Consider the following 27,119-nt stretch of genomic DNA (forward strand, 5'->3'; position numbering starts at 1 on the left):
GGCTCCAGCTGCTGAGCTGAGCTGAGCCATCCAGAAACAGAAGGACTCAAATCAGGCAGAGCTGGGTCTGGATCCTGCCTGCAGCTTGGCCACTTCCCCACTGTGGACAGGTCCTGCCTTGCACCTGAGCTGCACTTCCACCCCCTGTGGACCACTGCAGCAGTGATCCAATGCTGGGAGCAGAGCAGAGAGGGGTGAGGGGCTGCTGGGGAGGAGGGGGCATGGCAGCAAACAGCTACTGAGCTCTGCAGCTGCTCATGAAGAGCCAAGGAGTAAGCCAAGAGAGGACTTCAGGGGGAGACCTTCAGGGCTGGTAAGGGAGCAGAGCCTCATGCAGAAGGCTGCAGCGGCTCTCCAAGCTGCAGGATCAGCTGCAGCTCCCCAGCACTGCTTGTCCCAGGCAGATCTGACTTTCAGCCTGGGCCTGCTGATGCCTCCTGCTCCTCCCCTGAAACTCAGAGGCTTTTTGTGGGCCCCCAGCAGAGGAACTCCAGCAGGCACCAAGCCTCGTGGCCAGCTCTTGGCCTGGCCCCTGGCAGAGGGGCTCAGAGCAAGGGCTGAGCAGAGACCCTGGGCGGGAGCGGGGAGGGACACCAAACGCTCTGCAGCAGAACCAGGAGGGGCTGCAGCTCATGGGGGGCTCCTTGCTGCCACCTGCCAGACCCAGAGTGCCAGCTGGGGCCACTGGCACCTAAGGAGGGGCTGACTGTGGCCAAATGCCAGAGCAGCTGAAAGAGAGAGGCCAGAGCTCAACAGGCTGTATTCAGAAGGAGGAGAGCAGGCAAGGGGGGAGGGATGGTCTCCTCCACCGACTTGCTGGGGGTGCCAGGGTGAGTGGAGGTCAGGGGGAGGCTGTGTGCTCCTGGAGCTTGCCCAGGAGCTGTGTGACCAGCCTCTGCAGCTCCTCAGCCCTCACCACCGAGATCTTCAGCACCTCCTCGTGGTTGGCCTTCTCCTGGCTGTTGTAGCTCAGCACCACCTTGTTGGTGATGAGGGAGAGCCCCAGCACCCGGAGCCCACAGTGCCTGGCCACCATCACCTCTGGCACAGTGCTCATGCCTGTGGGAGGAGAGGAAAGGGTCAGGACTGTGGCCTTCCAGGGTCTGCAGGGGGCTGCAGGAAAGCTGGGGAGGGACTTTGGAGGGGGTGAGGGAGGGACAGGCCTGGGGGGGCTGGAGCAAAAGGAGCAGTGGGGAGCTGGAGATTGGCTGTGAGGAAGAAGTTGTTGGGCAGGAGGGTGGGGAGAGCCTGGCCCAGGCTGCCCAGGGAGGTGGTGGAAGCCTCCTGCTGATGCCTGGAGGTGTTTGCAGCCAGGCTGGAGGTGGCTGTGAGCAAGCTGCTGTGGGGTGAGGTGTCCCTGCCCGTGGCAGGGGCTTGGAGCTGGCTGAGCCTTGAGCTCCCTTCCAGCCCTGCCAGCTCTGGGGTTCTAGGGCTTCCCCCCAAACAGGATGTGCCCTTCAGTGCATGCCTCACCTCCCCCTCCCCTTCCCCCAGTGCCTGCTGGACCCCTGTGCCCTACTGGAGCTCTGTGCCCCAGGTGCCAGCCAGCCCTTGCCAGCCCAGCTCACCCATGGCACTGGCTCCCTGTGCCCTGCTGGCTCTGAGTGCCCTGCTGGCTACCTGTGCCCCAGGTGCCAGCCAGCCCTGCCAGCCCAGCTCACCCATGGCACTGGCTCCCTGTGCCCTGCTGGCTCCCTGTGCCCCAGGTGCCAGCCATCCCTGCCAGCCCAGCTCACCCACGGCGTCGGCTCCCAGCGCCTGCAGCAGGCGGCACTCAGCGATGGTCTCGTAGCAGGGCCCTGGCAGCAGGCAGTAGACTCCTTCCCTGGTGAAGCTCTGAAAGCCCAGCTCCTGGGCACTCTCCCGTGCCAGGCTCAGCAGCTCTTGGTCATAGGCATCTGACATGCAGGGAAACCTGGCGCCAAACCTGCAGGACAGGGAAGGGCAGAGCCCTGCTGAGAGCTGCTGCTGACTTCCCTCCTCCAGAGCTCAGGTGGAGAAAAGGGAAAGGTGAAGAGCAGAGCTGCCAGGGATGCAGCCCCTGCACGCCCACCCCTGCAGGGACGCAGCCCCTGCATGCCCACCTGCAGAGCCTCCCTTGTGGGGTGTGACCGTTTGAGGCTGTGCCTTTAAGAAAGAGACAGTGCTGGGACACTCTGGCTGAGTGTTTTGGAATATTAATGAAAACAATCAGACATTCTAAACTAATTTCATTGGTGGATTGGTAGAATGCAGTTTTAGGTTTAGGTGCAGCTCCTTTCCTTCTCCCTTTCCAGCTCGTCTGCTTCTGGGCTCCCTGTGTTGTAGGGTTGGAAGGGTAAGGCCCAAAAGCCTCCTCCCTCCCCCCTGTAAAGTAAAGGGAAAGAAAATTGAAGGGAAAGGGAAAAAAAAACCTCACAGCTGAATTAGCAAAGCAGTGGAGCTGTATATTTACAAAGCAATGTAGGATATGCAGGGGAATGTATACAGATTTACAATATTTACAATATATACAAAGATATACAATAAAGTAGCACAGAAATGAGAGTTCCCCCCTCTGCTGAGGGGGTTCCCCACCTCCGCTCTCCCTCTCTCTCCCCCTTTTCCCCAGAGCGGGTTAGAAAGAGAGAGAAAGAGAAAAAAGAAGTTAAAAGCAGTTTTATGTTAATTGGAAAGCAGTTAATACAGGCCTTGCAGCTTATCAGTTTCAAGGCCGAAGCCTTGGCAGAAAGCCCAGCACAGAGAGCTGCTGCCCTGCGGAGGAGCGGAAGAAGGACTGAAGATAAAGTGCCGGAGTGCCCAGGATACCCTCCTGCACTCCCAGTTCAGAAGGTGCTTCCTCCCACTCTACCAATGAAATTAGTTTAGATTGGTTTTCTTTCATTTACCAACTTCCGTCCACCATATTCCCTTTCTTAAGGGGACAGCGTCAACCGGTCACACCCTGCCTGAGCGACCCTGAGCAGATAAGCACGTGGCCTTTAATTAATTACTTTAATAATTAATAACTGCTTTAATTAATAACTGCTCTTTTTCTCTCTTTCTCACCCTCTTTGGGGAAAAAGGGAAGAGAAGGGGGTACGGAGTGGGGGGGGGAACCCTCCTCCGGAGGAGGGAATTTCGTTCCTGTATTATTGTTTTGTTTTACTTTGCTGTACATTTCTGTGTAGATGTTGTAAACACTGTAAAAGGTGTCCTGCATTCTCCACATTGCTTCTAAATATAGCATTGTTTTCCTTTTGCTTCTCTGGCTGGCTAGCTGTGGTTTTCCTTCCTCTTTGTGGGGGGGAGGAGGCTGGGCCCTTCTCTCCAAACCACCACATTTTCTTTTTGGCGCCCAACGTGGGGCAGATAATTAGCTTGATTTATTGCTTGCTTGACTTGGAGAAGCAAACATGAAGGTGCTTTGGATTTTTAAGCAATTGCTATTCTCAGTGTGTTCGGTTCCGATCTACAAGTATTGTCCGGGCCTCCTTATCGATCACCTAGGTAAGTATTTAATGCAGAAGTTATATTTGTGGTTTATGTATAAGATCCGGCTTCGATATGATCGCTGTCTGGGATTCTTTTGGCTTACCAGATACAGGAATGTGACCTCTAGCACTCTCCCAATTGAGGCAAGGGAGTTTAAGATTCTAGTAGGTGAAAGAGTAATTTTAAGTGATGGCTGGGATCCAAAGGTGATTTATTTCAGTATTCCTAAGGTTGGAAGAGACCTCAAAGATCATCGAGTCCAACCTGTCACCACAGACCTCCTGACTAGAGTAGGGAGGACACTACTGCCCACTGCAGGCTTGAACTCATGACCTTCCCATTAAGGGTCTGATGCACTACCAACTGAGCCAATTGTTCCTTAGCTAATGTGTGTAATCCTGCTCTCGGTGATAATTAATGTCTATTTGCTATTTTCCTTGCTTCGGGGGAAAAAGGTGTCTAGGGCATGCTTCATTATTAAGCATAGATCAAAGAGGAGGCGGCATACCTCTGGGTCAGCCCCAGGGACATCCAGTGATGAGGAGAATGGAGAATCTGTGTCAGTTAAAGTTAAAAAGTCTATTGGAAAGGCTGCTTTGAACGGCTCTGTTGCTGATTCTGGCAAGCAGCCAGGGGCGGCGGCAGCTCCCAACATGGCGGCTCCCCCAGCTGCAGCCGCCATTAACGAGGCTAAGCCATTTCCGCCCTCCTTCTCGGCAGGACCGGAAGCCCCCTCCACAGCAGCTGATCTGTCTCAAAACCTGTCAGCCTCTGTCAAGGTGGCTGTAAATTCAAACACAGCTCCAATTAAGCAAGTAACAGTTTTAAAGACCAGAAGTGGAAAGGCCAAAGCTGATCCAGGAGCTAATGGGGGAGAAGAGCAGGAGACTGATCCTGGTGAGGGACCTTCTACTAGAAAAGATCCTGCTGAGGAGGAAGAGAAGGTTTGTTTTAAAGATCTGGCGGAGTTAGTACTGTGTCCAGTTCTGGAGCCCCTATTACAAGAGGGATGTGGAGGTGCTGGAACGTGTCCAGAGAAGGGCCAGGAGGATGATCAGAGGGCTGGAGCACCTCTCCTATGAGGACAGACTGAAGGAGTTGGGGCTGTTCAGTCTGCAGAAGAGAAGGCTCCGAGGTGACCTCATTGTGGCCTTCCAGTATCTGAAGGGGGCTACAGGAAGGCTGGGGAAGGACTTCTCAGGATATCAGGTAGTGATAGGACTAGGGGGAATGGAATGAAGCTGGAGGTGGGGAGATTCAGGCTGGATGTGAGGAGGAGGTTCTTCACCATGAGAGTGGTGAGACCCTGGAATGGGTTGTCCAGGGAGGTGGTCGAGGCCCCGTCCCTGGGGGTGTTTAAGAGCAGGTTGGATGAGGCTCTGGGCAGCCTGATCTAGTGTGGGGTGTCCCTGCCCATGGCAGGGGGGTTGGAACTAGATGATCCTTGTGGTCCCTTCCAACCCTGAATGAAACTATGAAACTATGAAACTATGAAATAAAGATGCATCTAGGACAGCAGCTAGCAGTGGTGGTTCTCCCCTTAAAGAGATCCTTAGGAGAGTGACAGCAGAATTATTTGGACAAGTTGAGGAAGAGGAGGCAAAGGAAGAGGGGGATGATATTTCTGAATGTTCTTCACCTTGGGAAGAATTAAGAAATGTCTGTAAAGATTACACCAGAGCAGATAAGGAGCCAGTTCTAGCTTGGCTTAGTAGGTGTTATGATACAGGTGCTTCAGCTCTAACAGTTGGAGACAAGTCAGCAGCTCAGTTAGGAACTCTCTCGAGGGACAATGGAATCAATAGACATCTAGGCGAAGCTCTCGGTAAGGTTAATCTGTGGATATGCCTCTTAATAGCGGTTGCCCTGAGGTACCCTTCCCGAGATGATCTTCCATGGAATCCTAAACCCTGGACTACCATAGATGAGGGAATTAAGCGCTTGAGAGAATTTGCTGTTAGAGAGCTACTCTATGGTGAACATGAAACTCTGAATCCTGATGACATTCCTGTGGGTATTGGTCTTGCTAAAAAGATCATCAAACTTGCTCTTTCTAATTATGCAAACATTCTGGCAAGCAGAATTGTGTCAAGAAGTTATGGTGGAGCTTCTCCCACGGTTGGCCAATTCAGTGATCAAATGAGACAATTGGAGGATAGCATGACACGTGGTTCTTTGGTTTCGGCCATTGAAACTCTGTCTGGAAAAATTGAGAGTTGCATGAAGGATCTGAAAGATTCCATATCCCAATTGGCACAGAAGGATAATTTCAATTCTCCCTCCAGGTGGATACACGTTTCATCTGTGAGGAATACACGTCCTCCAAGGAGGCCGTTCCAAAACAGATCAAATCAGAACAGACCACCAAGGCAGTCACGTAGGACCATCTGGATAACTCTGCGTGATCAGTTTGGTGAGAACATGAACCGCTGGGATGGCCAACCAACTGCTAATCTTTTCAGGAGACTGAGAGAACTGCAAAGTGGCAGAACCCAAGGTAGCAATACCAGAAGGGTAGCTGTTGCTTCCACAGTTCCCCAGAACAACTCTAGTAGCTCCAACAGTGGCTCCAGCTATAACACTGCACACTGTGCTCAATGCACATGTGGGCATGTTCCCCATAACTAGGGGTGCCCTGCCTCCCGCCAGGGGGAGGAGAGGGATAACAGAGATAACAGAATCTATTGGGATGTGTACATCCAGTGGCCTGGCACTTCACAATTTCGGAAGTACAGGGCCTTGGTTGACACAGGAGCTCAGTGCACCATAATGCCATCAAATTATCAGGGATCAGAGTCTATAACTATTCTGGGAGTCACTGGTGGATCTCAAGAGTTAAGTAAGGTAGAGGTTAATATAAGTTTAACTGGTAAACAATGGAGGAAGCATACAGTTGTGACCGGACCTGACGCACCTTGTATTTTGGGAATTGATTTTCTGAGAGAAGGGCGTTTCAAAGACCCTAGAGGTTACAAATGGGCTTTTGGAGTAGCTTCTGTAGAAATTGATGGACAAAAACTGAAGCTGTCTGCCAGACCTGAGCTTTCTGATGAATCTGCAGTTGTGGGACAACATAAGATACAGGACATTAAATTGCCGGTTGCTTCTCAGACTGTGCATCACAGACAATACAGAACCAACCGTGACTCTTTGTTGCCCATTCAGAATCTGATTCGTCAGTTGGAAAGTCAGAAAGTCGTCAGCAAAACTCATTCACCTTTCAACAGTCCAGTGTGGCCTGTGCGGAAGCAGAATGGAGACTGGCGTCTGACGGTCGACTACCGAGCCCTGAATGAAGTGACACCACCTATGAGTGCAGCAGTACCAGACATGATGGAGCTACAGTATGAGCTGGAATCCAAAGGGGCCAAATGGTATGCTACCATAGACATTGCTAATGCATTTTTCTCTATTCCCATAGCAGAGGAATGCAGGCCTCAGTTTGCTTTCACCTGGAGAGGAATCCAGTACACTTTCAACAGACTGCCAATGGGCTGGATCCACAGCTCAAGCATCTGTCATGCAGTGATCCACGATGCTCTGGAGAAAGGCGGTGCTCCAGAACACATCCAGTTCATCGATGATATCATCGTCTGGGGTAAAACTGCTGAGGAAGTCTTTGAGAAAGGTAACAAAATCATTGACATTCTTCTGAATGCAGGTTTTGCCATCAAGCGAGACAAGGTGAAAGGACCTACCACAGAAATTCAGTTTCTGGGAGTGCGATGGCAGGATGGACGCCGACACATTCCAGTGGATGTGGTAAATAGAGTCTCTACCATGGCAAGTCCCACAAACAAGCAAGAGACCCTACGTTTCTTGGGGATAGTGGGATTTTGGAGACTGCACATTCCTGGATACAGTCAGATTGTGAAACCTCTGTATGATGTGACTCGAAAGAGAAACCATTTCCACTGGGGACCTGAACAACAAGCAGCCTTTAACCAGATAAAGCAAGAGGTAGTTCAAGCAATGGGTCTGGGACCTGTCCGAGATGGTCCAGACATTAAGAACATTTTGTACACAGCTGCAAGTGACAATGGTCCAACCTGGTGCTTGTGGCAAAAAGCTCCAGGTGAGACACGTGGACGACCTCTTGGTTTCTGGAGTCGAGGTTACAGAGGTTCAGAGGCTAATTATACTCCATCAGAGAAAGAGATTCTAGCTGCCTATGAAGGAGTAAAAGCATCTTCTGAATTGATTGGAACTGAATCACAACTTCTCTTAGCTCCCAGATTACCAGTTTTGAATTGGATGTTCAAAGGCAAAGGCTCCACACCACATCATGCCACAGACTCAACCTGGTCTAAGTGGATGGCTCTGATAACACAGAGAGCTCGAATGGGAAATCTTGAAAGACCTGGTCTGGTGGAGGTGATCTCAAGTTGGCCTGAAGGTATCAACTGTGCTAAACCTCCAGAGGAGAAAGTAACTCGTGCTGAGGAAGCTCCTCCTTACAATGACCTTTCTGATGATGAAAAGAAATATGCTTTGTTCACAGACGGTTCCTGTCGTCTTGTTCGAAACAAGCGAAGGTGGAAGTCTGCAGTGTGGAGTCCAACACGCCGAGTTGCAGAAGCGAAAGATGGAGAAGGAGAGTCCAGTCAATTCGCAGAGGTAAAAGCTGTCCAGCTAGCTCTTGACGTGGCTGAACGTGAGAGATGGCCAAAGCTTTATCTCTACACCGACTTATGGATGGTAGCCAATGCTCTATGGGGTTGGCTAAAGAACTGGAAGAAGAGTGGTTGGCAGAGGAAAGGAAAACCCATTTGGGCAGCCAACCTGTGGCAGGACATTGCTGATCGAATCGAGAGAATTCCGGTGAAGGTGAGACACATCGATGCTCACATTCCTAAGAGCAAAGCTACTGAGGAACAGCAACACAACCATCAGGCAGATCTAGCTGCAAGAGTTTCTCAAGTAGACATGGACTCTAATCTTGATCTCGACTGGAAACACCGAGGTGAGATATTCTTAGCTCGGTGGGCTCACGATTCGTCAGGACATCAAGGCAGAGATGCAACATACCAATGGGCTCGTGACAGATCCATAGACATTTCCATGGATGCTATCACACAAGTCATCCATGACTGTGACATTTGTGCTGCTATTAAGCAGGCAAAACGACTTAAGCCCTTGTGGTATGGTGACAGATGGTCCAAGTACAAGTATGGTGAAGCTTGGCAGATTGACTACATCACTCTACCACGTTCTTGTTCTGGTAAGCAATACGTGCTTACTATGGTAGAGGCAAACACTGGATGGTTGGAAACTTATCCAGTTCCGCATGCAACTGCACGCAACACCATTCTCGGTCTGGAGAGACAGATCCTGTGGAGACACGGAACTCCAGAGAGGATTGAGTCAGACAACGGAACTCATTTCAAGAACAACCTTGTAAAGAGCTGGGCAAAAGAGCACGGTATTGAGTGGATATTCCACATTCCCTACTATGCACCAGCTTCAGGGAAGATTGAACGCTACAACGGTTTGTTGAAGACCACTCTCAAAGCCATGGGAGGTGGATCTTTGAAAAACTGGGAAAAGCATTTAGCACAAGCAACCTGGCTGGTAAATAGTAGAGGTTCAGTGAACCGAGCTGGACCTGCACATTCAGATTTGCTACGGAAAGTAGAAGGTGATAGAGTTCCTGTTGTTAGAGAAAAGAATCTGTTAGGTAAAACTGTTTGGGTATTTTCACCCTCAGGAGAGGCTAAACCTGTCCGAGGGGTGGTTTCAGCTGAAGGTCCGGGGCACACTTATTGGGTAATGCAAGAGAATGGTGAAATTCAGTGTATTCCACAAAGAAATTTAACTTCAGCTGAGAGAGGTTAACTTCAAACTGCTGTACAGCTACATCGCGTCCAGAGGAAGAGTCAAAGAGGAATCTACAGTGCACGAACCCTGAGAAACCTGAGAGCCCTGAGTCAACTAAGACACCCTGAGAATCCCTGTTTCCCTTTTCTTCTTCAGCAAAGAGATAAACTGCTTTCCATTTTTCTCATTTCCTGATTTTCTTGGACTTTTGAATCATCCACACCTGAGCATAGCTGGAATGGACTATGAACTTTACTCACGAACTGTAAATATTGTTTGAGATTGGATGGACAGTGTGAGCAGCCAATGAAATTGTTTAGAAGGGGTGGACTGTGACCGTTTGAGGCTGTGCCTTTAAGATAGAGACAGTGCTGGGACACTCTGGCTGAGTGTTTTGGAATAATAACGAACACAATCAGATACTCTAAACGAATTTCATTGGTGGATTGGTAGAATGCAACTTTAAGTTTTGAGTTCAGCTGGAACTGTCCTCAGTTCGCTCCTTTCCTTCTCCCTTTCCAGCTCGTCTGCTTCTGGGCTCCCTGCCAGAGTGACCCTGAGCAGATGAGGCCTACTAACACTCTGATTTAATTAATGACTGCTCTTTTTCTCTCTTTCTAACCCTCTTTGGGGAAAAAGGGAAGAGAAGGGGGTACGGGGGGGGGGGGGGAACCCTCCTCCAGAGGAGGGAATTTCGTTCCTGTGTTATTGTTTGTTTTACTTTGCTGTACATTTTTGTGTAGATGTTGTAAATACTGTAAATGGTGTACATGTCCTGCATTCTCCACATTGCTTGTAAGTATAGCATTGTTTTCCTTTTGCTTCTCCGGCTGGCTAGCTGTGGTTTTTCTTCCTCTTTGTGGGGGGGAAAAGGCTGGGCCCTTCTCTCCAAACCACCACATGGGGCCAGGCTGGGAGAGTTGGGGCTGTGCAGCCTGCAGGAGAGAAGGCTGCAGGCAGAGCTCAGAGCAGCCTGCCAGGAGCTGAAGGGCTCCAGGAGAGCTAGGGAGGGACTGTGGGCAAGGGCTGGGAGTGGCAGGAGCAGGGAGAATGGCTTGGAGCTGGGAGAGGGCAGAGGGAGAGTGGAGAGGAGGAAGAAATGGTTGGCAGGGAGGCTGGGGAGAGCCTGGCACACGTTGCCCAGGGAGGATGTGGCTGCCCCCTGGCTGGAGGTGCTGAGGACCAGGCTGGATGAGGCCTTGAGCAGCCTGGGCTGGGGGGAGGGGGTCCCTGCCCATGGCAGGGGGCTGGGGCTGGCTGAGCTCTGAGGTCCCTTCCAGCCCAACCCCATTCCCTGGATCTAGGAACCCCTGAGGGAAGCAGGTCCCTCCCAGCCTGTTAAGGCTCCAGCTTGGGTACAAAATGGTTTGGGCTTGGAGGGAGCTTCTGGAAAACATCTACCCCAACCTGTCTGGCCAGAGCAAGTTCCCCCAGAGGAGGCTACAGTTGTTCCTTCTTCCTGCTGGCTGTTTTGGAGCAGGAGGCAGCCTGTGCTTAAACACAGACTGAAGAGTCCACAAACAACCCCCAGCCCCCCCAGCCTCAGCTGCTCTCAGGGACCTCCAGGTCATCTAATCCAACCTCCTGCACATGCAGCTCTACATCTGGTGCCAACTGCAGCCCAGGGCTGAGGATCCAAGACCCTCTGTGCACTGCCCCTAGGTTAAAATCCTGCTTCACAGCTGCTGGAGGAAAGCTGAGCTCCCAGCCCAACAAACAGCAGGTTGCTCTTGTAGAGCTGGGAGACTCCCAGGAGGCTGCCAGCAAAGCCACCTCTGAGGCTCTCAGTGAGGAGATGATCTTAACAGAGTGCCCTGCTTCAGAGAACTGCATTGACTGAGACAGCCCTGAGGAGAAGGCTCTGGCGGTGCCTGAGGGGTGCAGAGCTGGAGAGCAGCCAGCACTGAGCACTGCCAGCCCAGCCCCAGCCATGCCCTGGGCTGAGCCCCAGAAGGGTGGGCAGCAGGGGCAGGGAGGGGATTCTGCCCCTCTGCTGTGCTCTGCTGAGCCCTCCCTGCAGTGCTGGGGCAGCTCTGGAGCCCTCAGCACAGACAGGGAGCTGCTGGAGCAGGACCAGAGGAGGCCACAGCAGTGCTGGCAGGGCTGGAGGGGCTCTGCTGTGAGGCCAGGCTGAGAGAGTTGGGCTTGGGCAGCCTGGAGAAGAGAAGGCTCCAGGGAGACCTCCTGGTGGCCTTGCAGTGCTCAGAGAGCCTCTCAGAGAGCTGAGGACAGAGTTTGGAGCAGGGCCACTTGTACCAGGCCAAGGGGGGATAGTTTGGACTGCAAGAGGGAGATGGAGAGTGGAGAGAAGGAGAAATGTTGTAGCCTGAGGGTGGGGAGAGCCTGGCCCAGGCTGCCCAGGGAGGTGGGAGCTGCCCCACGGCTGGCAGCAATGCAGGTGAGGTTTTTGACTGGGAGCAAGCTGCTGTGGCTGGAGATGTCCCTGCTGAGTGCAGGGGGCTTGGACTGGGTGACCTTGGGAGATCCCTTCCCACCCAACCCATTCCCTGACTCTGATATACTTGGGGTGGTTACTGGGAGGCTCAGGCTCTGTCTTTGCTCTGCTGTCAGCTCCCTGCCTGGCCTCTGCTCCAGCAGCTCCACCACAACAGGCAAGGCTGTGGGGCCCCAGAGCCAAGCTGTAGCTCTCAGCAGGTGATTTCCCAGCAGGCAGAGGCGGCTGTGCTGTGGCTGGGGGGAGGGAAGGAGCCAGGGGCAGTGTGGGGCTGACTTGGACTTACCTCTCATCGTTTGGGCCCCGCAGAGGGTTGTGCCCTGCCACCCCAAACAGGCTGATGTGATCCCTGATGAACATGATGTCCCCCACTTGGAACTGAGGGTTCAGCCCCCCAGCAGCATTGGTGACAATCAAGTTCTCCACCCCCAGGAGAAAGAAGACCCTGATGGGAAAGGTGACCTGCAAGAAGCCAAGGCACAGAGACAATGAGGGCTCACCGGCTTGGCTGAGGCAGAGCAAGGTGTGTGGCAGCCTGCAAGGAGACACAGCAACATCTCTCCAGGTTTTAACCCCCTCCTCCCTCCCTGAAACACCAAGAAGTGAAACATATTCAACCCTGGTCTTGAAACCAAGAGAATCAGCCCAAATTTCCTGCAGGTCCACTGAGGTCACATCAAGGCAGGAGAAAAAGAAGAGCCTCAGAGCTGCCAGGGCTGGAAGGGACCTCAGAGGAATGGTCAGGGCTGGAAGAGACCCCAAGGCTTAGCCAGCTCCAAGCCCCTGCCATGGGCAGGGACACCTCACCCCACAGCAGGTTGCTCACAGCCACCTCCAGCCTGGCTGCAAACACCTCCAGGCATCAGCAGGAGGCTTCCACCACCTCCCTGGGCAGCCTGGGCCAGGCTCTCACCACCCTCCTGCCCAACAACTTCTTCCTCACAGCCAATCTCCAGCTCCCCACTTCTCCTTTTGCTCCAGCCCCCCCAGGCCTCTCCCTCCCTCACCCCCTCCAAAGTCCCTCCCCAGCTTTCCTGCAGCCCCCTGCAGCTCCTGGAAGGCCACCAGGAGGTCTCCCTGGAGCCTTCTCCTCTGCAGCCTGCACAACCCCAACTCTCTCAGGCTGTGCTCAGAGCAGAGCAGCTCCAGCCCTCTGCTCAGCCTCCTGGCCCTGCTCTGGACACCTTCCAGCCCCTCCAGAGCCTTCCTGGCACAGAGGCTGCAGAGCTGGGCACAGAGCTGCAGCTGTGGGCTCAGCAGAGTGGAGCAGAGAGGCAGAATCCCCTCCCTGGCCCTGCTGGCCACACTTCTGCTGCTGCAGCCCAGGCTCTGCTTGGCTCTCTGGGCTGCAGGTGCTCCCTGCTGGCTGCTGCTGAGCTTCTCCTCCCCCAGCACCCCAAGGCCTTTGCTCCAGGGCTGCTCTCCAGCCAGTCCCTGCCCAGCCTCCAGCAGTGCCTGGGATTGCCCTGAGCCAGCTGCAGGACCTCCCTGCCAAGGGATCAAACCACTGAGCTGAGTGAAGCAACTGCTTAGGGAATGGAACTGATGAAGCAGCTCCTCACAGCACTGTTGCCTGTGACAGGAGCACAGAGAAAGTTTTATTCATCCCATGTTAGTTGTGTCAGTTCACTGCAGTGATCTGATCAGCACAAGTTAAGGAACCATTTAGAACTGGGGAGAAAAAAGACTCCCAAACACTGCAGAGTTTGAGGAGTGCAGAAGGAACTGAGGCTGTGCAGCCTGGAAGAGAGAAGGCTGCAGGCAGAGCTCAGAGCTGCAGCTGCAGAGCTGCAGGGCAGCTGCAGGCAGGCTGGGGAGGGACTGCTCAGAAGGGGCTGTGGGGCTAGGCCCAGGGGCAAAGGTTTGGAGCTGGAGCAGGGCAGAGTTAGGTTGGAGCTGAGGAGGAAGTTGTGCAGAGGGAGGCTGGGGAGAGCCTGGCCCAGGCTGCCCAGGGAGGTGGTGGAGGCTCCATCCCTGCAGCCCTTCCAGCTCAGCCTGGCTGTGTCCCTGGGCAACCTTCCAGTACCTGAAGGGCTCCAGGAGAGCTGGGGAGGGACTTTGGCCAAGGGCTGGGAGTGACAGGAGCAGGGAGAATGGCTTGGAGCTGGGAGAGGGGACGTTGAGGCTGACGGTCTCAAGGACCTGAGGGATAAACTCTTGGCAGGGAGGCTGGGGAGAGCCTGGCACAGGCTGCCCAGGGAGGCTGTGGCTGCCCCCTGCCTGGAGGTGTTCCAGGCCAGGCTGGATGAGGTCTTGAGCAGCCTGGGCTGGGGGGAGGGGTCCCTGCCCATGGCTGGGAGGTTGGCACTGGCTGATCTCTGAGATTCCTTCCAACCCCACCCCCCCCCCCCCCATTCTCTGACCCTCTGAATCGATTCCCCAAGCAAAGAGCCATTGGCAGAGCCGCAGCAGCTCGGGGCAGGCGCTGCCCTCCTGCAGCCCCCGCTGCAGCTGGCCCCGGGGCTGCCCTGCCGCAGGGCAGGCTCCGAGGGGGTCTCACCGTGCTGGCTGCGTGTCCCTCGTAGCCGTGGAAGCGTCCCTGCATGCAGACACAGGGCTGGCCCTTCAGCACCCCAAACAGCAGCCTGCCGGCGTGCCCTGCCACTGCCAGGAGGGAAGGAAGACCGCAGAGCCTCAGCGCCGGCAGCCACCGCCGGAGGCTCCGGAGGGGCTTCCCGGGTGGGACAGAGGATGGAGAATCACAGCCTCATGGCATCATGGAATGAAAGAGTCATAGGGGTATAGAATCATGGGATCATAGAATGCGGCTGATACTATGATACTATGACTCACAGGACCGGAGAGTCACAGAATCATGGAATTGTCAGGGCTGGCAGGGACCCCAGGGCTCAGCCAGCTCCAAGCCCCTGCCATGGGCAGGGACACCTCACACCACAGCAGCTTGCTCACAGCCACCTCCAGCCTGGCTGCAAACACCTCCAGGCAGCAGCAGGAGGCTTCCACCACCTCCCTGGGCAGCCTGGGCCAGGCTCTCACCACTCTCCTGCCCAACAACTTCTCCCTCACAGCCAATCTCCAGCTCCCCATTCATGGAATCATGAAACCACAGAACCATGGAACCAGAGATTCACGGAGCTATAGATTCATAGAATCACAGCTCCATAGAGCCATGGAAGCACAGAGTGGGTTGGGTTGGAAGGGAGCTACAGAGCTCCTCCACTCCAACCCCCTGCCCCCAGCAGGGACAGCCCCAGCTGGGGCTGGCTGCCCAGAGCCCTCTCCAGCCTCACCTGCAATGGATCCCAACCACCTCCCTGGGCAGCCTGTGCCAGTGTTCCAGCAGCCTCCTGGGGCAGAACTTGTTCCTCACAGCCAATCCCAATCTGCTCTGAAGCCATTGCCCCTGGGCCTGGCCCTGCAGGCCTTGGGGAGCAGTCTCTCTCCATCCCTCCTGTAGCCCCCTCCAGGTCCTGGCAGGCTTCTCTAAGGTCTCCCTGCAGCCTTCTCCTCTCCAGGCTGCACAGCCCCAGCTCCCTCAGCCTGGCCTCACAGCAGAGCTGCTCCAAGCCCCTGAGCATTCTTTTGGCCTCCTCTGGAGCCTCTCCAGCAGCTCCAGGTCCTCCCTGTGCTGAGGGCTCCAGAGCTGCCCCCAGCCCTGCAGGGGAGGTCTCAGCAGAGCAGAGGCAGAATCCCCTCTCTGGCTCTGCTGGCAATGCTGCTTTGGCTGCAGCCCAGGCTGGGATTTGCCTTCTGTGCTGCAGCCTCCCCCTGCCTGCTCCTGCCCAGCTTCTCCCCCACCAGCACCCCCAAGGCCTTCTCCTCAGGGCTGCTCTCTCTCCCCTCCTCCCCCAGCCTGTGCTGACAGTGAGGATTGCCCCAGCTTTGCTCTGCTCCACCACTGCCATTTGCAGCCTTTCCCTCTGCCCTTCCCAGCCCTCCCCAGCTCTTTGTGGGAGCAGTTTGTTCTTCAGAGGAGCTCAAGGTGCCAGCCTGTCCCACCCCCACCCCCAGCCCTCAGCCCCAGCTGCCAGGGGCTGTGCTGTGCTGACCTGTGCTGCGTGGGAAGTGGGGGATGTCCTCGTAGGCAAAGGCTGTCTTGTCCTCCAGGGCATCTGCCAGGCCTCCCAGCCCAGAGCCACAGATGATGGCAGTCCTGGGGCGCTGGGCGGTTCGGGCTCGCAGCCACTCTGCTGTCTCCTTGCACACCTCATAGCTGCACCTGCCAGGGGGAAGCAGGGCAGTGGAGGAGGTCAGCTCACCCCAAAGAGAAGATTACAGGACATGAGAGGGTGCAAGGGACCTCCAGATATCAGCCAGCCCAGCCCCCCCCTCCCCCTGCTCCAGCAGGGCACCCCCATCAGCTTGCCCAGGAGCACAATGCCCAGGGGGGGTTGGAAGCTCCCCCAGACAAGGACTCCACAACCTCTCTGCTCCAGGGCTCTCTGTGAAGAAGTTCCTCCTCCTGTTGAGGTTAAATCTTCTCTGGTCAAGCTTGACCCTCTTGTTACTTGTCTTACTGCTGTGCACCACTGAAGAGAGCTTGGCCCCCTCCACTTGACCCCCAGCTCTGGAGAGACATTGCTCAGATCCCTCTCAGCCTTCTCCTCTGCACACTGCACCCCCCCAGGGCTCTCAGCCTCTCCTGCCCAGGCAGTGCTGCAGTCCCTTCAGCAGCCTTGGAGCCCTCCCTTGGCCTCTCTGCAGCAGATCCCTGTCCCTCTGGAGCTGGGGAGCCCAGGGCTGGAGGCAGTCTTCCAGCTGTGGCCTCCCCAGGGCAGGGCAGAGCAGAGGGGGAGGAGAAGCTCCCTGGCCCTGCTGGCCACACTCTGCTGAGTGCCCCCCAGGACCCCCTTGGCCTTCCTGGCCCCCAGGGCTCATTGCTGTGCCCTGCAGCCCTTGCTGCCCAGCAGCACTGCCAGCTCCTTCTCCTGGGGGCTGCTCTCCAGCAGATCCCCTCCCAGCCTCTGCTGCTGCAGTTTGCTCTTCCTGCCCAGCTGCAGGGCTCTGCTCTCCTCCTGCTTCAGCCTCAGCAGCTTCCTCCCTGCCCAGCTCTCAGCCTCCCCAAGGCTCTGAATGGCCTCCCAGCCTGCAGCTGGCTCAGCCAAGCCTCCCAGCTTGGGATCCTCAGCAGAGTTGCTGAGCAGCCTCTGTCTGTCTGTCCCCTCACCAATGGCATTGATGAAGATGCTGAAGAGGCCCAGAGGCAGCACTGCTCCCTGGGGGCCTGCCCTGGTCACAGCTCTCCAGCTGGACTTGGCACGACTGACTCTGCGCTCTGCTCTGTCACCAGTCCCGGGCTGTTGACAGAGACACTGAACCAAGCTGGGCCCAGCCCTGCTCCCTGGGGAGCAGCACTGGCCCCAGGCCTCCAAACTGACTCTGTGCCACTGATCCCAGCCCTCTGAGCTCTGCTGTGGAGTCAGTTTGCAAGCACAGAACCACAGACTCCACCTCATGGAGCAGCCTCCTGTGCTGCATTCCTTGAGCTGTTCTGTGAGGCTGTTGTGGAGGCAGCATCAAAACACTGCAGAGCACAACAGTCCTGGTGCCAGACACCAGAGAGAAGAATGCCCTCAAAGCCCAAAGAATTAGAGCTCCAGGGCTGTTCTTGAAGGCATTTCAGTGTGAAGCTCAGATGCCCTCCCCCTGGCCAGAGGCAAGTGGTTTGAGTGCTCTCTGCCAGTTGCTTTCCCCCAGTGGCAGGATGGCTGCTGAGAGGTGGGTCACAGGCATGTCACAAGGCATCACCACCCCTGCTCCTGGTGGGCTCTGGCCTCTCCTGAGCTCCCAAGGGCTTCCCAAGGCTGGGCAGGAGCACAGGCAGCCTGTGCAGAGGTGGCCAGCAGGCTGCAGAACTCCAAGGGCGCCTGGAGACACCAGGTTGTTCCAACCTGGTTTTCAACACTTCCAGGCTTAAAGACTCCAAAACTTCTCTGGGCAACCTCTGGCAAGAATTTCTGCCTCCTGCCTCATCCAAATGCAGCTTCTTGCAGTCTGAAGCCATCACCCCTTGTCCTCCAGGTCAAAAGTCTCTCTCCAGCTCTCCCCCTTCAGCTACTGAAAGGCAGCTCTTAGGTCTCCCTGGAGCCTTCTCCAGGCTGTCCAAGCCCAGCTCTCTCAGCCTGGCTCCCAGCAGAACCCTTCCAGCCCTGCCAGCACTGCTGTGGCCTCCTCTGGTCCTGCTCCAGCAGGTCCCTGTCTGTGCTGGGGGCTCCAAAGCTGCCCCAGCACTGCAGGTGGTATTCTGATGCAGACTGATGGCATTGGGCCTCTTGCCTAGGACACTGTGCCCCTCTACCCCCCTGGTAGGAGAGGATGAAAGCCCAGGGTGTGGGGCAGATGGCTGTCTGCAGTGTGGTGCCAGCCCCAGGAGGGAGCTGATGGCACTCAACCCTTCCAAAGCCTGAGTTCTTCAGCTCTTGAGTTCAGCTCCTGCAGAGGCCAAAGTGTCTCCCTTCATCCATCCATGTCCATGGACTTCAGCCTGAGTGTTGCAGAGCACAGTTTATTTCTTCATCCATCCATGCCCATGGACTTCAGCCTGAGTGCTGCAGAGGACAAAGTCTGTTCCTTTACTCATCCATGCCCATGGACTTCAGCCTGACTATTGCAGAGGACAAAGTCTATTTCATCACCCATCCAGGTGCCCTTGGACCCCTGCAGCCTGCTGCCCATCTCTGTGCACAGGCTCTCAGGCTGCCTGTGCTTCTGCACTCCCCTTGGGAGCTCAGGAGAACCCAGAGCCCATCAGGGGCAGGAGTGGTGATGCCTTCTGACATGCCTGTGCTCTACCTCTCATTAGCCATTCTTCCCCTGGAGCTGGGCTGAGCCCCAGCAGTGTGGGCAGTAGGGGCAGGGGAGGGGATTCTGCCCCTCTGCTGTGCTCTGCTGCGGTGCTGGAAGGGCTCTGCTGTGAGGCCAGGCTGAGAGAGTGGGGCTTGGGCAGCCTGGAGAAGGCTCCAGGGAGACCTCCTGGTGGCCTTGCAGAGCTGAAAGGTGCTCTAAGAAAGCTGGAGACAGAGTTTGGAGCAGGCCAAGGGGGGATGGTTTGGACTGCAAGAGGGAGATGGCGAGTGGAGAGATGGAGGGTGGGGAGAGCCTGGCCCAGGCTGCCCAGGGAGCTGGGAGCTGCCCCATGGCTGGCAGCAGTGCAGCTGAGGCTGTGTGGGGCCGTAGCTGGGGATGTCCCTGCTGGCTGCTGGGGTTGGGGTGAGGGAGCTGGGAAGGTTCCTTCCCACCCAAACCATTCCAGCATTCTGTGTCCCTATAAACTCAGACATGAAAAGCAGGAACCTGGGCTCCTGAGCTGTTTGATTTCAGAGGGGGATTGCTCAAACAGCTTGGCCAAAGAATGCCTGAGCCAGGTCTGAGCCAAGCTGCTGCAGGTGGGGGGTGGCAGGAAGTGACCTTGCGCTACCTGCAGCACACCACAGGGCTCCAACTTCCAGTCCTGTCAGCCCTGGAGGCATCAGCTGCCTGAAGCAGCTTTGCAACAGTCAATAGCAGACCAGGCTCATAATGCAGCCTCCAATAAGGCAATGAAAGGCATCTTCTGAGTGTCAATATCTGTGCTGAGAGCATCCTCTTGGCAGCAGCTCAGCCACTGCCAGGGCTGAGCAGAGCTAAGGACTGTGCCTGGTGGAGGCCATGGAGCACCCAACACAGCAGGAGGAGGGGAGCTCATAGATCCAGGGAATGGGTTGGGTTGAAGGGACCTCCAAGATCAGCCAGCTACAGCCCCCTGCCATGGGCAGGGACCCCTCCCCCCAGCCCAGGCTGCTCAGGGCCTCATCCAGCCTGGTCCTCAGCACCTCCAGCCAGGGGGCAGCCACAGCCTCCCTGGGCAGCCTCTGCCAGGCTCTCCCCAGCCTCCCTGCCAACCATTCCTTCCTCCTCTCCCCTCTCCCTCTGCCCTCTCCCAGCTCCAAGCCATTCTCCCTGCTCCTGGCACTCCCAGCCCTTGCCCACAGTCCCTCCCCAGCTCTCCTGGAGCCCTTCAGCTCCTGCAAGGTTGCTCTGAGCTCTGCCTGCAGCCTTCTCTCCTGCAGGCTGCACAGCCCCAACCCTCCCAGCCTGGCTCTGGCTCTGCAGCCTCTGAGCATCTCTGTGGCCTCCTCTGGAGCCTCTGCAGCAGCTCCAGGTCCTCCTTGTGCTGGGGGCCCCAGAGCTGGAGGCAGTGCTGCAGGTGAGGTCTACTCTGCCCCTTGGCAAGCTGCTGTGGGTGCTCTGCCTTAGCAGGAGGCTTGGGCTGGATGATCCCCAGGGGTCCTTTCTGACCTGGGATTCTGAGCTTCCCAGCTGCCCAGCTCCTGCTCTAAGTCCTCCCCACCACCTGCTCCACCAAACCTCTGCCCCTGGCTGCAAGCTGTGAGGTCAGAGCGGCCCAAGGATGTCATTACTCCCACGTCCACCCATTAAGGCAGAGTCATTCAGCTGAAACACTTCTCAAAGGCAGAGCCTGGGAATGAGGAAGGATTTGTTTACCAGCAGATGTTTTCCAAGGGTGCCACAAGCTCCTGGCCTCAGCAGGAGCTCTGAAGGGTGACAGGAATGGAGCTGACACTTGCCTGAGTGCATTACCCCTTGCTCCCAGGGGCAACAAAAGCCCCAGCAAACCCCAAGCCTTAAGTGTGCTTTACATACATCACTGAAGGAGGTCCCCAGTGTCTCTGGGGGGTTACTGAAATCCTTCTTCAGAGGCTGAAGGCAGCCAAGAGACTCTGAGTGTTAGCTGCCAAGCTTTTGGAGCAGCTGTGGCAGGCTTGGGCAAAGAGCCAGGATCCTCTGGGGCACAGAATCATGGAGCTGTAGCATGCTGGGGGTTGAAAGGGACCTCCAGAGATTCATGGATTGGGTTGGGTTGGAAGGGACCTTAGAGATCAGCCAGTGCCAACCCCCTGCCATGGGCAGGGACCCCTCCCACCAGCCCAGGCTGCTCAAGGCCTCATCCAGCCTGGCCCTGAACACCTGCCTGCAACCCCCTGCCAAAGCAAAGGAACACATCCAGGGGGGATTTGGAAGCCCTCCAGAGGAGACTCCACCACCTCTCTGGGCAGCCTGCTCCAGGCCTCCAGCACCTTCACACCGAAGAATTTTCTCCTTCTGCTCAGGTGGAGCCTCCTGGGTTCCAATTTGTGTCCTCTGCCCCTTGGCCTGGTCCTGGGTATCCCTGAGAAGGGCCTGGCTGCATCCTCCTGCCAGCCGCCCCCCCAGTATTGATGGGCATTGATCAGATCCCTCTCAGCCTTCTCCTCTCCAGACTAAACACCCCCAGGGCTCTCAGCCTTTCCTCCTAAGAGAGAAGCTGCAGTCCCTTTAGCATCCTTGGAGCCCTGCAGATCCCTGTCCCTCTGGAGCTGGGGAGCCCAGAGCTGGAGGCAGTCTTCCAGCTGTGGCCTCAGCAGGGCAGGGCAGAGAAAGAGGAGAACTTCCCTTGTCCTGCTGGCTCCCTGAGGAGCCTCTTGGCCTTCTCGGCCCCCAGGCTCATTGCTGTGCCCTGGGTAGCTCTGCCCCGCCTTTTTCTCTCAGCAGAGGTCCCTGCTCCTTTGCAGGGCAAGGCCAAGCCACGGCTGCTGCTCCTGTACATACCCAGGAGCTGCAGAGCTGTGGGCTGGAGCCCATCTGGGGCTTGCTGAAGCCATTGAAGCCGCTGGAGCTGTGCCGGGATGGAGCAGGGGATTTCCTGCCCCCGCCCCCTTTGGAGGCAGAAGCGGTGCTAAAAACCTTTCTTCTGTGCCCAGAGAAGTGCGAGCCCAGGGCTCCCTGCCTGAGAGCAGCCTCTGGGAGCAGGCAGAGCCCCGGCAGAGCTCTTCCCATCCCAGATCCCGGGACGCGTCAGAGCTGTCCCCAGTTCTGAAGGCAGAGCGATGTCACAACCAACCTCCAGTGCCCTGCCTGCAGCCCTGGGGATGGAGAGCCTCAGAGGGGAGCAGCAAGGCGCCGAGGACTCCTGACCCCGACGGAGACAAGCTGCTGTGCAGGGCTGGAGAGAGGGGAGCCCGGCCTCTGGGCTCACCAGATGCAAGGTTCAGCCCGGGACTGCGTGAGGCTGAGGGCTGAGCAGGCTTTTTGGAGGGCAGAATTAACACCCAGAGCAGAAAGCCCTCTGCAGCTACTTGGTCTCAGGCAGTGCACACCTAATAATAGTGCTGGGGAGCTTCACCCCGGATTAAACCACGGGCTCAGCTCAAGCCTCAATCCCCTTGGCTGTGATTGCTGTCAGGAGACAGGCAGCTGTTGCACAACACAGGGCTGCCACCCATGACACAGCCTCGGTGGCATGAAAAACCCACACACAGCCCAGCCCCAGCCTCATCCTGCCTCCAGGGGTGGAAGGCAAGGCCGTGGGGGAAGCAAGTTAGCCTCAGCAGCAGCCAGAGGAGGGAGAGGTTTCAGGAGGGCAGAGCACAGAGGCTGCCCCTCCACACCTTGGGTCCCTGCCCCTCCACACCCTGGGTCTCTGCCTCCCCGCACCTTGGGTCTCTCCCTCCCCGCACCTTGGGTCCCTGCCCCTGCTCACACCTTGGGTCTCTGCCTCCCCGCACCTTGGGTCTCTGCCCCTCCTCACACCTTGGGTCTCTGCCTCCCCGCACCTTGGGTCCCTGCCCCTGCTCACACCTTGGGTCTCTGCCTCCCCTCACCTTGGGTCTCTGCCCCTCCTCGCATCTTGGGTCTCTGCCTCCTCGCACCTTGGGTCCCTGCCTCCTCGCACCTTGGGTCCCTGCCTCCTCGCACCTTGGGTCTCTGCCTCCCCTCACCTTGGGTCTCTGCCCCTCCTCGCACCTTGGGTCCCTGCCTCCTCGCACCTTGGGTCTCTGCCTCCCCGCACCTTGGGTCTCTGCCTCCCCGCACCTTGGGTCCCTGCCCCTCCTCACACCTTAGGTCCCTGCCCCTCCCCGCAACTTGGGTCCCTGCCCCTCCTCACACCTTGGGTCCCTGCCCCTCCCCGCTCCTTGGGTCCCTGCCTGCTCGCACCTTGGGTCTCTGCCTCCTCACACCTTGGGTCCCTGCCCCTCCTCACACCTTGGGTCTCTGCCCCTCCCCGCACCTTGGGTCCCTGCCTGCTCACACCTTGGGTCCCTGCCTCCCCGCACCTTGGGTCTCTGCCCCTCCCCGCACCTTGGGTCCCTGCCCCTCCTCACACCTTGGGTCCCTGCCCCTCCCCGCACCTTGGGTCCCTGCCTCCCCGCTCCTTGGGTCTCTGCCCCTCCCCGCACCTTGGGTCCCTGCCCCTGCTCACACCTTGGGTCCCTGCCCCTCCCCGCACCTTGGGTCTCTGCCTCCCTGCACCTTGGGTCTCTGCCTCCTCGCACCTTGGGTCCCTGCCTCCCCGCACCTTGGGTCCCTGCCTGCTCACACCTTGGGTCCCTGCCTGCTCACACCTTGGGTCCCTGCCTCCCCGCACCTTGGGTCTCTGCCTCTCCCCACACCTAGGGTCCCTGCCTCCCCGCACCTTGGGTCCCTGCCTGCTCACACCTTGGGTCCCTGCCTGCTCACACCTTGGGTCCCTGCCTGCTCACACCTTGGGTCCCTGCCTGCTCACACCTTGGGTCCCTGCCCCTCCCCGCACCTTGGGTCTCTGCCTCTCCTCACACCTTGGGTCCCTGCCTCCCTGCACCTTGGGTCCCTGCCCCTGCTCACACCTTGGGTCTCTGCCTCCTCACACCTTGGGTCCCTGCCCCTGCTCACACCTTGGGTCCCTGCCTCCCCGCACCTTGGGTCTCTGCCTCCCCGCACCTTGGGTCCCTGCCCCTCCCCACACCTTGGGTCTCTGCCTCCCTGCACCTTGGGACCCTGCCTCCCTGCACCTTGGGTCCCTGCCCCTCCCCACACCTTGGGTCCCTGCCTCCTCACACCTTGGGTCTCTGCCTCCCTGCACCTTGGGACCCTGCCTCCCCGCACCTTGGGTCCCTGCCCCTCCCCACACCTTGGGTCTCTGCCTCCTCACACCTTGGGTCCCTGCTTCCCCGCACCTTGGGTCTCTGCCTCCCCTCACCTTGGGTCTCTGCCTCCTCACACCTTGGGTCTCTGCCTCCCCTCACCTTGGGTCTCTGCCTCCTCACACCTTGGGTCTCTGCCTCCTCACACCTTGGGTCTCTGCCTCCTCGCACCTTGGGTCCCTGCCCCTCCACACCTTGGGTCTCTGCCCCTCCACACCTTGGGTCCCTGCCCCTGCTCACACCTTGGGTCCCTGCCCCTCCACTCCTTGGGTCCCTGCCTCCCCTGGCTCAACCCCTGTGCCAGGCTGCTCTGCCTGTTGCCACATTTCCTTTCACCAGGTGGCACAAGATGGTTTTTAACTTCTCAGCAGCCCTCCTGTGGCCTTTTATTGAGCACCCGGGAAGGAAGAGGAAGGAAAGAGAAGCCAGCGAGGGAGCGGGGCCAGCCCCTTCTAGCCGGGACGGCTCTGCGTCCCCCATTTCACAGCCCCTTACCTTTCTTCCTCAGCACAGGCCATCCTCCTCCTCCTCCTCCTCCTCCTCCTCTCTGCGTTAAAGCCACAGAAGGGGATGGCTGCTGGCAGCGGAGCTGCAGGGGGTTTGCTCTGCCCAGCGAGCCGAGGCCCAGTGAACCTGCGGGAAGGTGCTGCTGGCTGTGGCCGTGAGTCAGGGAGGTGTGTCCCGGCCTCCCGCGGAGCATCCTAATGCCCCGGGAGGAGGGGCATGGCAGGACGGCAGCGGCTTCGCTGCTCCAGCCCCGTGCCACACATGCTCGGGAAAGCTCCCGGCTCCGGCACTTTGTCATGCAGATGAGGCTGCGAACCTTCGCCCGCTCGGCTCTGCAGCGGCTGACGGCAGAGCTGGCCTCACGGGCATGCTCCCATGGCAGCTGGGAAGCGGCCAGCAGCTGCAGGCACCAGCCCCCTACCCATCCCTGCCCCCCTGCAATCCCTGCCCCCTGCAATCCCTGCCCCTCTTCAATCCCTGCCCCCTACCAATCCCAGCCCTTCTCCCGTCCCTGCCCCCTTGCAATCCCTGCCCCCTACCAATCCCTGCCCCCCTGCAATCCCAGCCCCTCTTCAATCCCTGCCCCCCTGCAATCCCAGCCCCTCTTCAATCCCTGCCCCCCTGCAATCCCAGCCCCTCTTCAATCCCTGCCCCCTTGCAATCCCTGCCCCCTACCAATCCCAGCCCTTCTCCCGTCCCTGCCCCCTTGCAATCCCTGCCCCCTACCAATCCCAGCCCCCCTGCAGTCCCTGCCCCCCTGCAATCTCTGCCCCCTTGCAATCTCTGCCCCTCTTCAATCCCAGCCCCCTTGCAGGAGGGTTGGAACTGGATGGTATTTAAGATCCCTTCCAACCCAAACCATTCATGGATAGATTCAGGGAAAGGTTTAGGCTGGGAGGGACCTCAGTGATCATCCATTCCACCAAGCTAGGGCTCTAAGGTCTGCTCAACCTCTGCTTAGTTGGTTACATTCTGGCAGAGACAGGAAGCCAAACTCCTCGAGGATGCCCTCATTTGCTCCTCTCCTTTGCAGCTTTGCTTTCCATGGAGGCTAAAGCTTGAAGCAGCCTTGTTCTGTGGCTCTGTCCATGCAAGAAGCAGCTGCTGCCAGCAGCTGAGGGAAACTACCTTGCACAGAGCCAGAGGTGTTGCCAGGACAACTGAATGCTGGGAAAAGGATGAGAAAATAGATAAATCAATCAATAAATGCAAGGAGGTCAATGAGGAGTAGAGAAGAGACCTCACGTGCCCCAGGGGAGAGGCTACAGCTACAACCTGCAGGCTCAGCTTCCCAGCTCCAGAAGGGAGCCAGGGAGAACAGCTCAGGTGCTACCTGTCCCTGCCCACCCAGGGCAGCCAGACACTGAACACTAAAAGCAGGCAGCAGGAGGTTCAGGCCTCCCAATCCTGCTTGAGACCCCCACTCATGGCTAGGGGTTGGTCTCGAAGAGCCCACAGCAAACACCTCCCTGGGCTGCCCAGGGAAACTCTCTCAGAGAACTTCAGCATCAAAGGAGGTTTTAAATGCAGGCAGAACCCCCCTGGGCATTTCAGAGAGAGATCCTTCACCCAGGAACACCTTGGGTCCTGCACCTGGGGCAGGGCAACCTGGGGCACCAATCCAGGCTGGCTGCAGAGAAGGCCTTGGGGGTGCTGGGGTTGGGGGAGCACAGGACAGGAGCCAGCACTGGGCACTGGCAGCACAGGAGGCCAAGGGCAGCCTGGGCTGCAGCCAGAGCAGTGTGGCCAGAGCTGGAGAGAGAGGATCCTGCCCCTCTGCTCTGCTCTGGGGAGACCTCCCCTGCAGGGCTGGGGCCAGCCCTGGGACCCCAGCACAAGAGAGACCTGGAGCTGCTGCAGAGGCTCCAGAGGAGGCCCCAGAGATGCTGAGAGGCTGCAGAACCTCTGCCCTGGGGCCAGGCTGGGAGAGCTGGGGCTGTGCAGCCTGCAGGAGAGAAGGCTGCAGGCAGAGCTCAGAGCTGCAGCTGCAGAGCTGCAGGGCAGCTGCAGGCAGGCTGGGGAGGGACTGCTCAGAAGGGGCTGTGGGGCTAGGCCCAGGGGCAATGGTTTGGAGCTGGAGCAGGGCAGAGTTAGGTTGGAGCTGAGGAGGAAGTTGTGCAGAGGGAGGCTGGGGAGAGCCTGGCCCAGGCTGCCCAGGGAGGTGGTGGAGGCTCCATCCCTGCAGCCCTTGCAGCTCAGCCTGGCTGTGTCCCTGGGCAGCCTGCTGCAGCTGGAGCTGTCCCTGCTGCCTGCAGGGGGTTGGCCAGGAGGCCCTTGGAGGCTCCCTCCCAGGCCTGATGCATTCTGTGAAGCTGTGGCAGCAGAGGCCCACAGGTTGCCCCTGGCCTCCAGCAGAGTCCATGAGGAGCAGCAGGATGCAGGCATCATGTGGAGCAGCAGCAGCAGCTCTGTGGGTCCCAGGCAGTTGTTGCAATGTGATTGGCACTGAAGGAACAGAAAATGGATCTGAACAGGAACCCAAAGTGCCTTTTGTCTCCTCAGCTTCTTGACCCTCTCCTTCTCTTTTTCATGTTCATGCTTCCACTTCCTTACCTTCTTCTGGCAAACTCCAAATGCCTCTCCTGCAGAGCTGGGAGGCTCTGGGAGCTCCCTCTCAGCACCCAGTGGTGCACCCTGGCACGGTGCTCAGCTTGCTGGGGGCAATGGAAAATCACCATCGAGGGCCTGATGCTGCTCTGTCATCCTCCCTCCTGTCCTATTTATCTTTCTCTTTTCACCATGCTCCCCTTTGTCCTGGTCTGATCCAGAGCTGAGCTGATGCTGGTCAGTGCTGTCCCTCCCCAGCTCAGGCTCTGCTCACCCAGGCACTGTCTGCAGCTCAGGGCAGCTTTGCACAGCCAGAGGCTGCTCCTAGGGAGCAGGGAGAAGCTGCTGGGGACAGTCCCTGCCAAGGGCTGGGCTGCAGGAGGGCTCTGCCTTGCACTTGCTCCTCTGCACACCAAGGGCACTGCCACAGCTTGTGTCCC

General features: G+C 57.6%; 1 protein-coding gene across 1 annotated transcript; it reads right to left on the reverse strand.

Moving 5' to 3' along the window:
- Nucleotides 1-743: 743 nt before the first annotated feature.
- PNP (purine nucleoside phosphorylase) lies at nucleotides 744-24,228 on the reverse strand. The gene is made up of 6 exons (XM_068168421.1): nucleotides 24,121-24,228; nucleotides 15,736-15,905; nucleotides 14,226-14,329; nucleotides 12,012-12,187; nucleotides 1,737-1,927; nucleotides 744-1,059 (listed from the first exon to the last, which is right to left on the reverse strand). Exons 1-6 carry the CDS (start codon nucleotides 24,141-24,143, stop codon nucleotides 842-844), a joined length of 882 nt encoding a protein of 293 aa, XP_068024522.1. The 5' UTR covers nucleotides 24,144-24,228; the 3' UTR covers nucleotides 744-841.
- Nucleotides 24,229-27,119: the final 2,891 nt, after the last annotated feature.

This window comes from Melanerpes formicivorus, unplaced genomic scaffold (assembly GCF_026170545.1).
Source record: "Melanerpes formicivorus ecotype bairdi unplaced genomic scaffold, bMelFor1.0.p_v2 SCAF_137, whole genome shotgun sequence".
NCBI classification, from domain to species: Eukaryota; Metazoa; Chordata; class Aves; order Piciformes; family Picidae; genus Melanerpes; species Melanerpes formicivorus.

Excerpts from the sequence above, each read along its gene's own strand:
- PNP (XM_068168421.1), bottom strand. The coding sequence starts at position 24,143 with ATGGCCTGTGCTGAGGAAGAAAG. Across the intron at positions 15,906-24,120 it reads GCCTGTGCTGAGGAAGAAAG|GTGCAGCTATGAGGTGTGCA; the intron begins GTAAGGGGCTGT and ends TCCCCCTGGCAG. Across the intron at positions 12,188-14,225 it reads AGGGACACGCAGCCAGCACG|GTCACCTTTCCCATCAGGGT; the intron begins GTGAGACCCCCT and ends GGCTTCTTGCAG.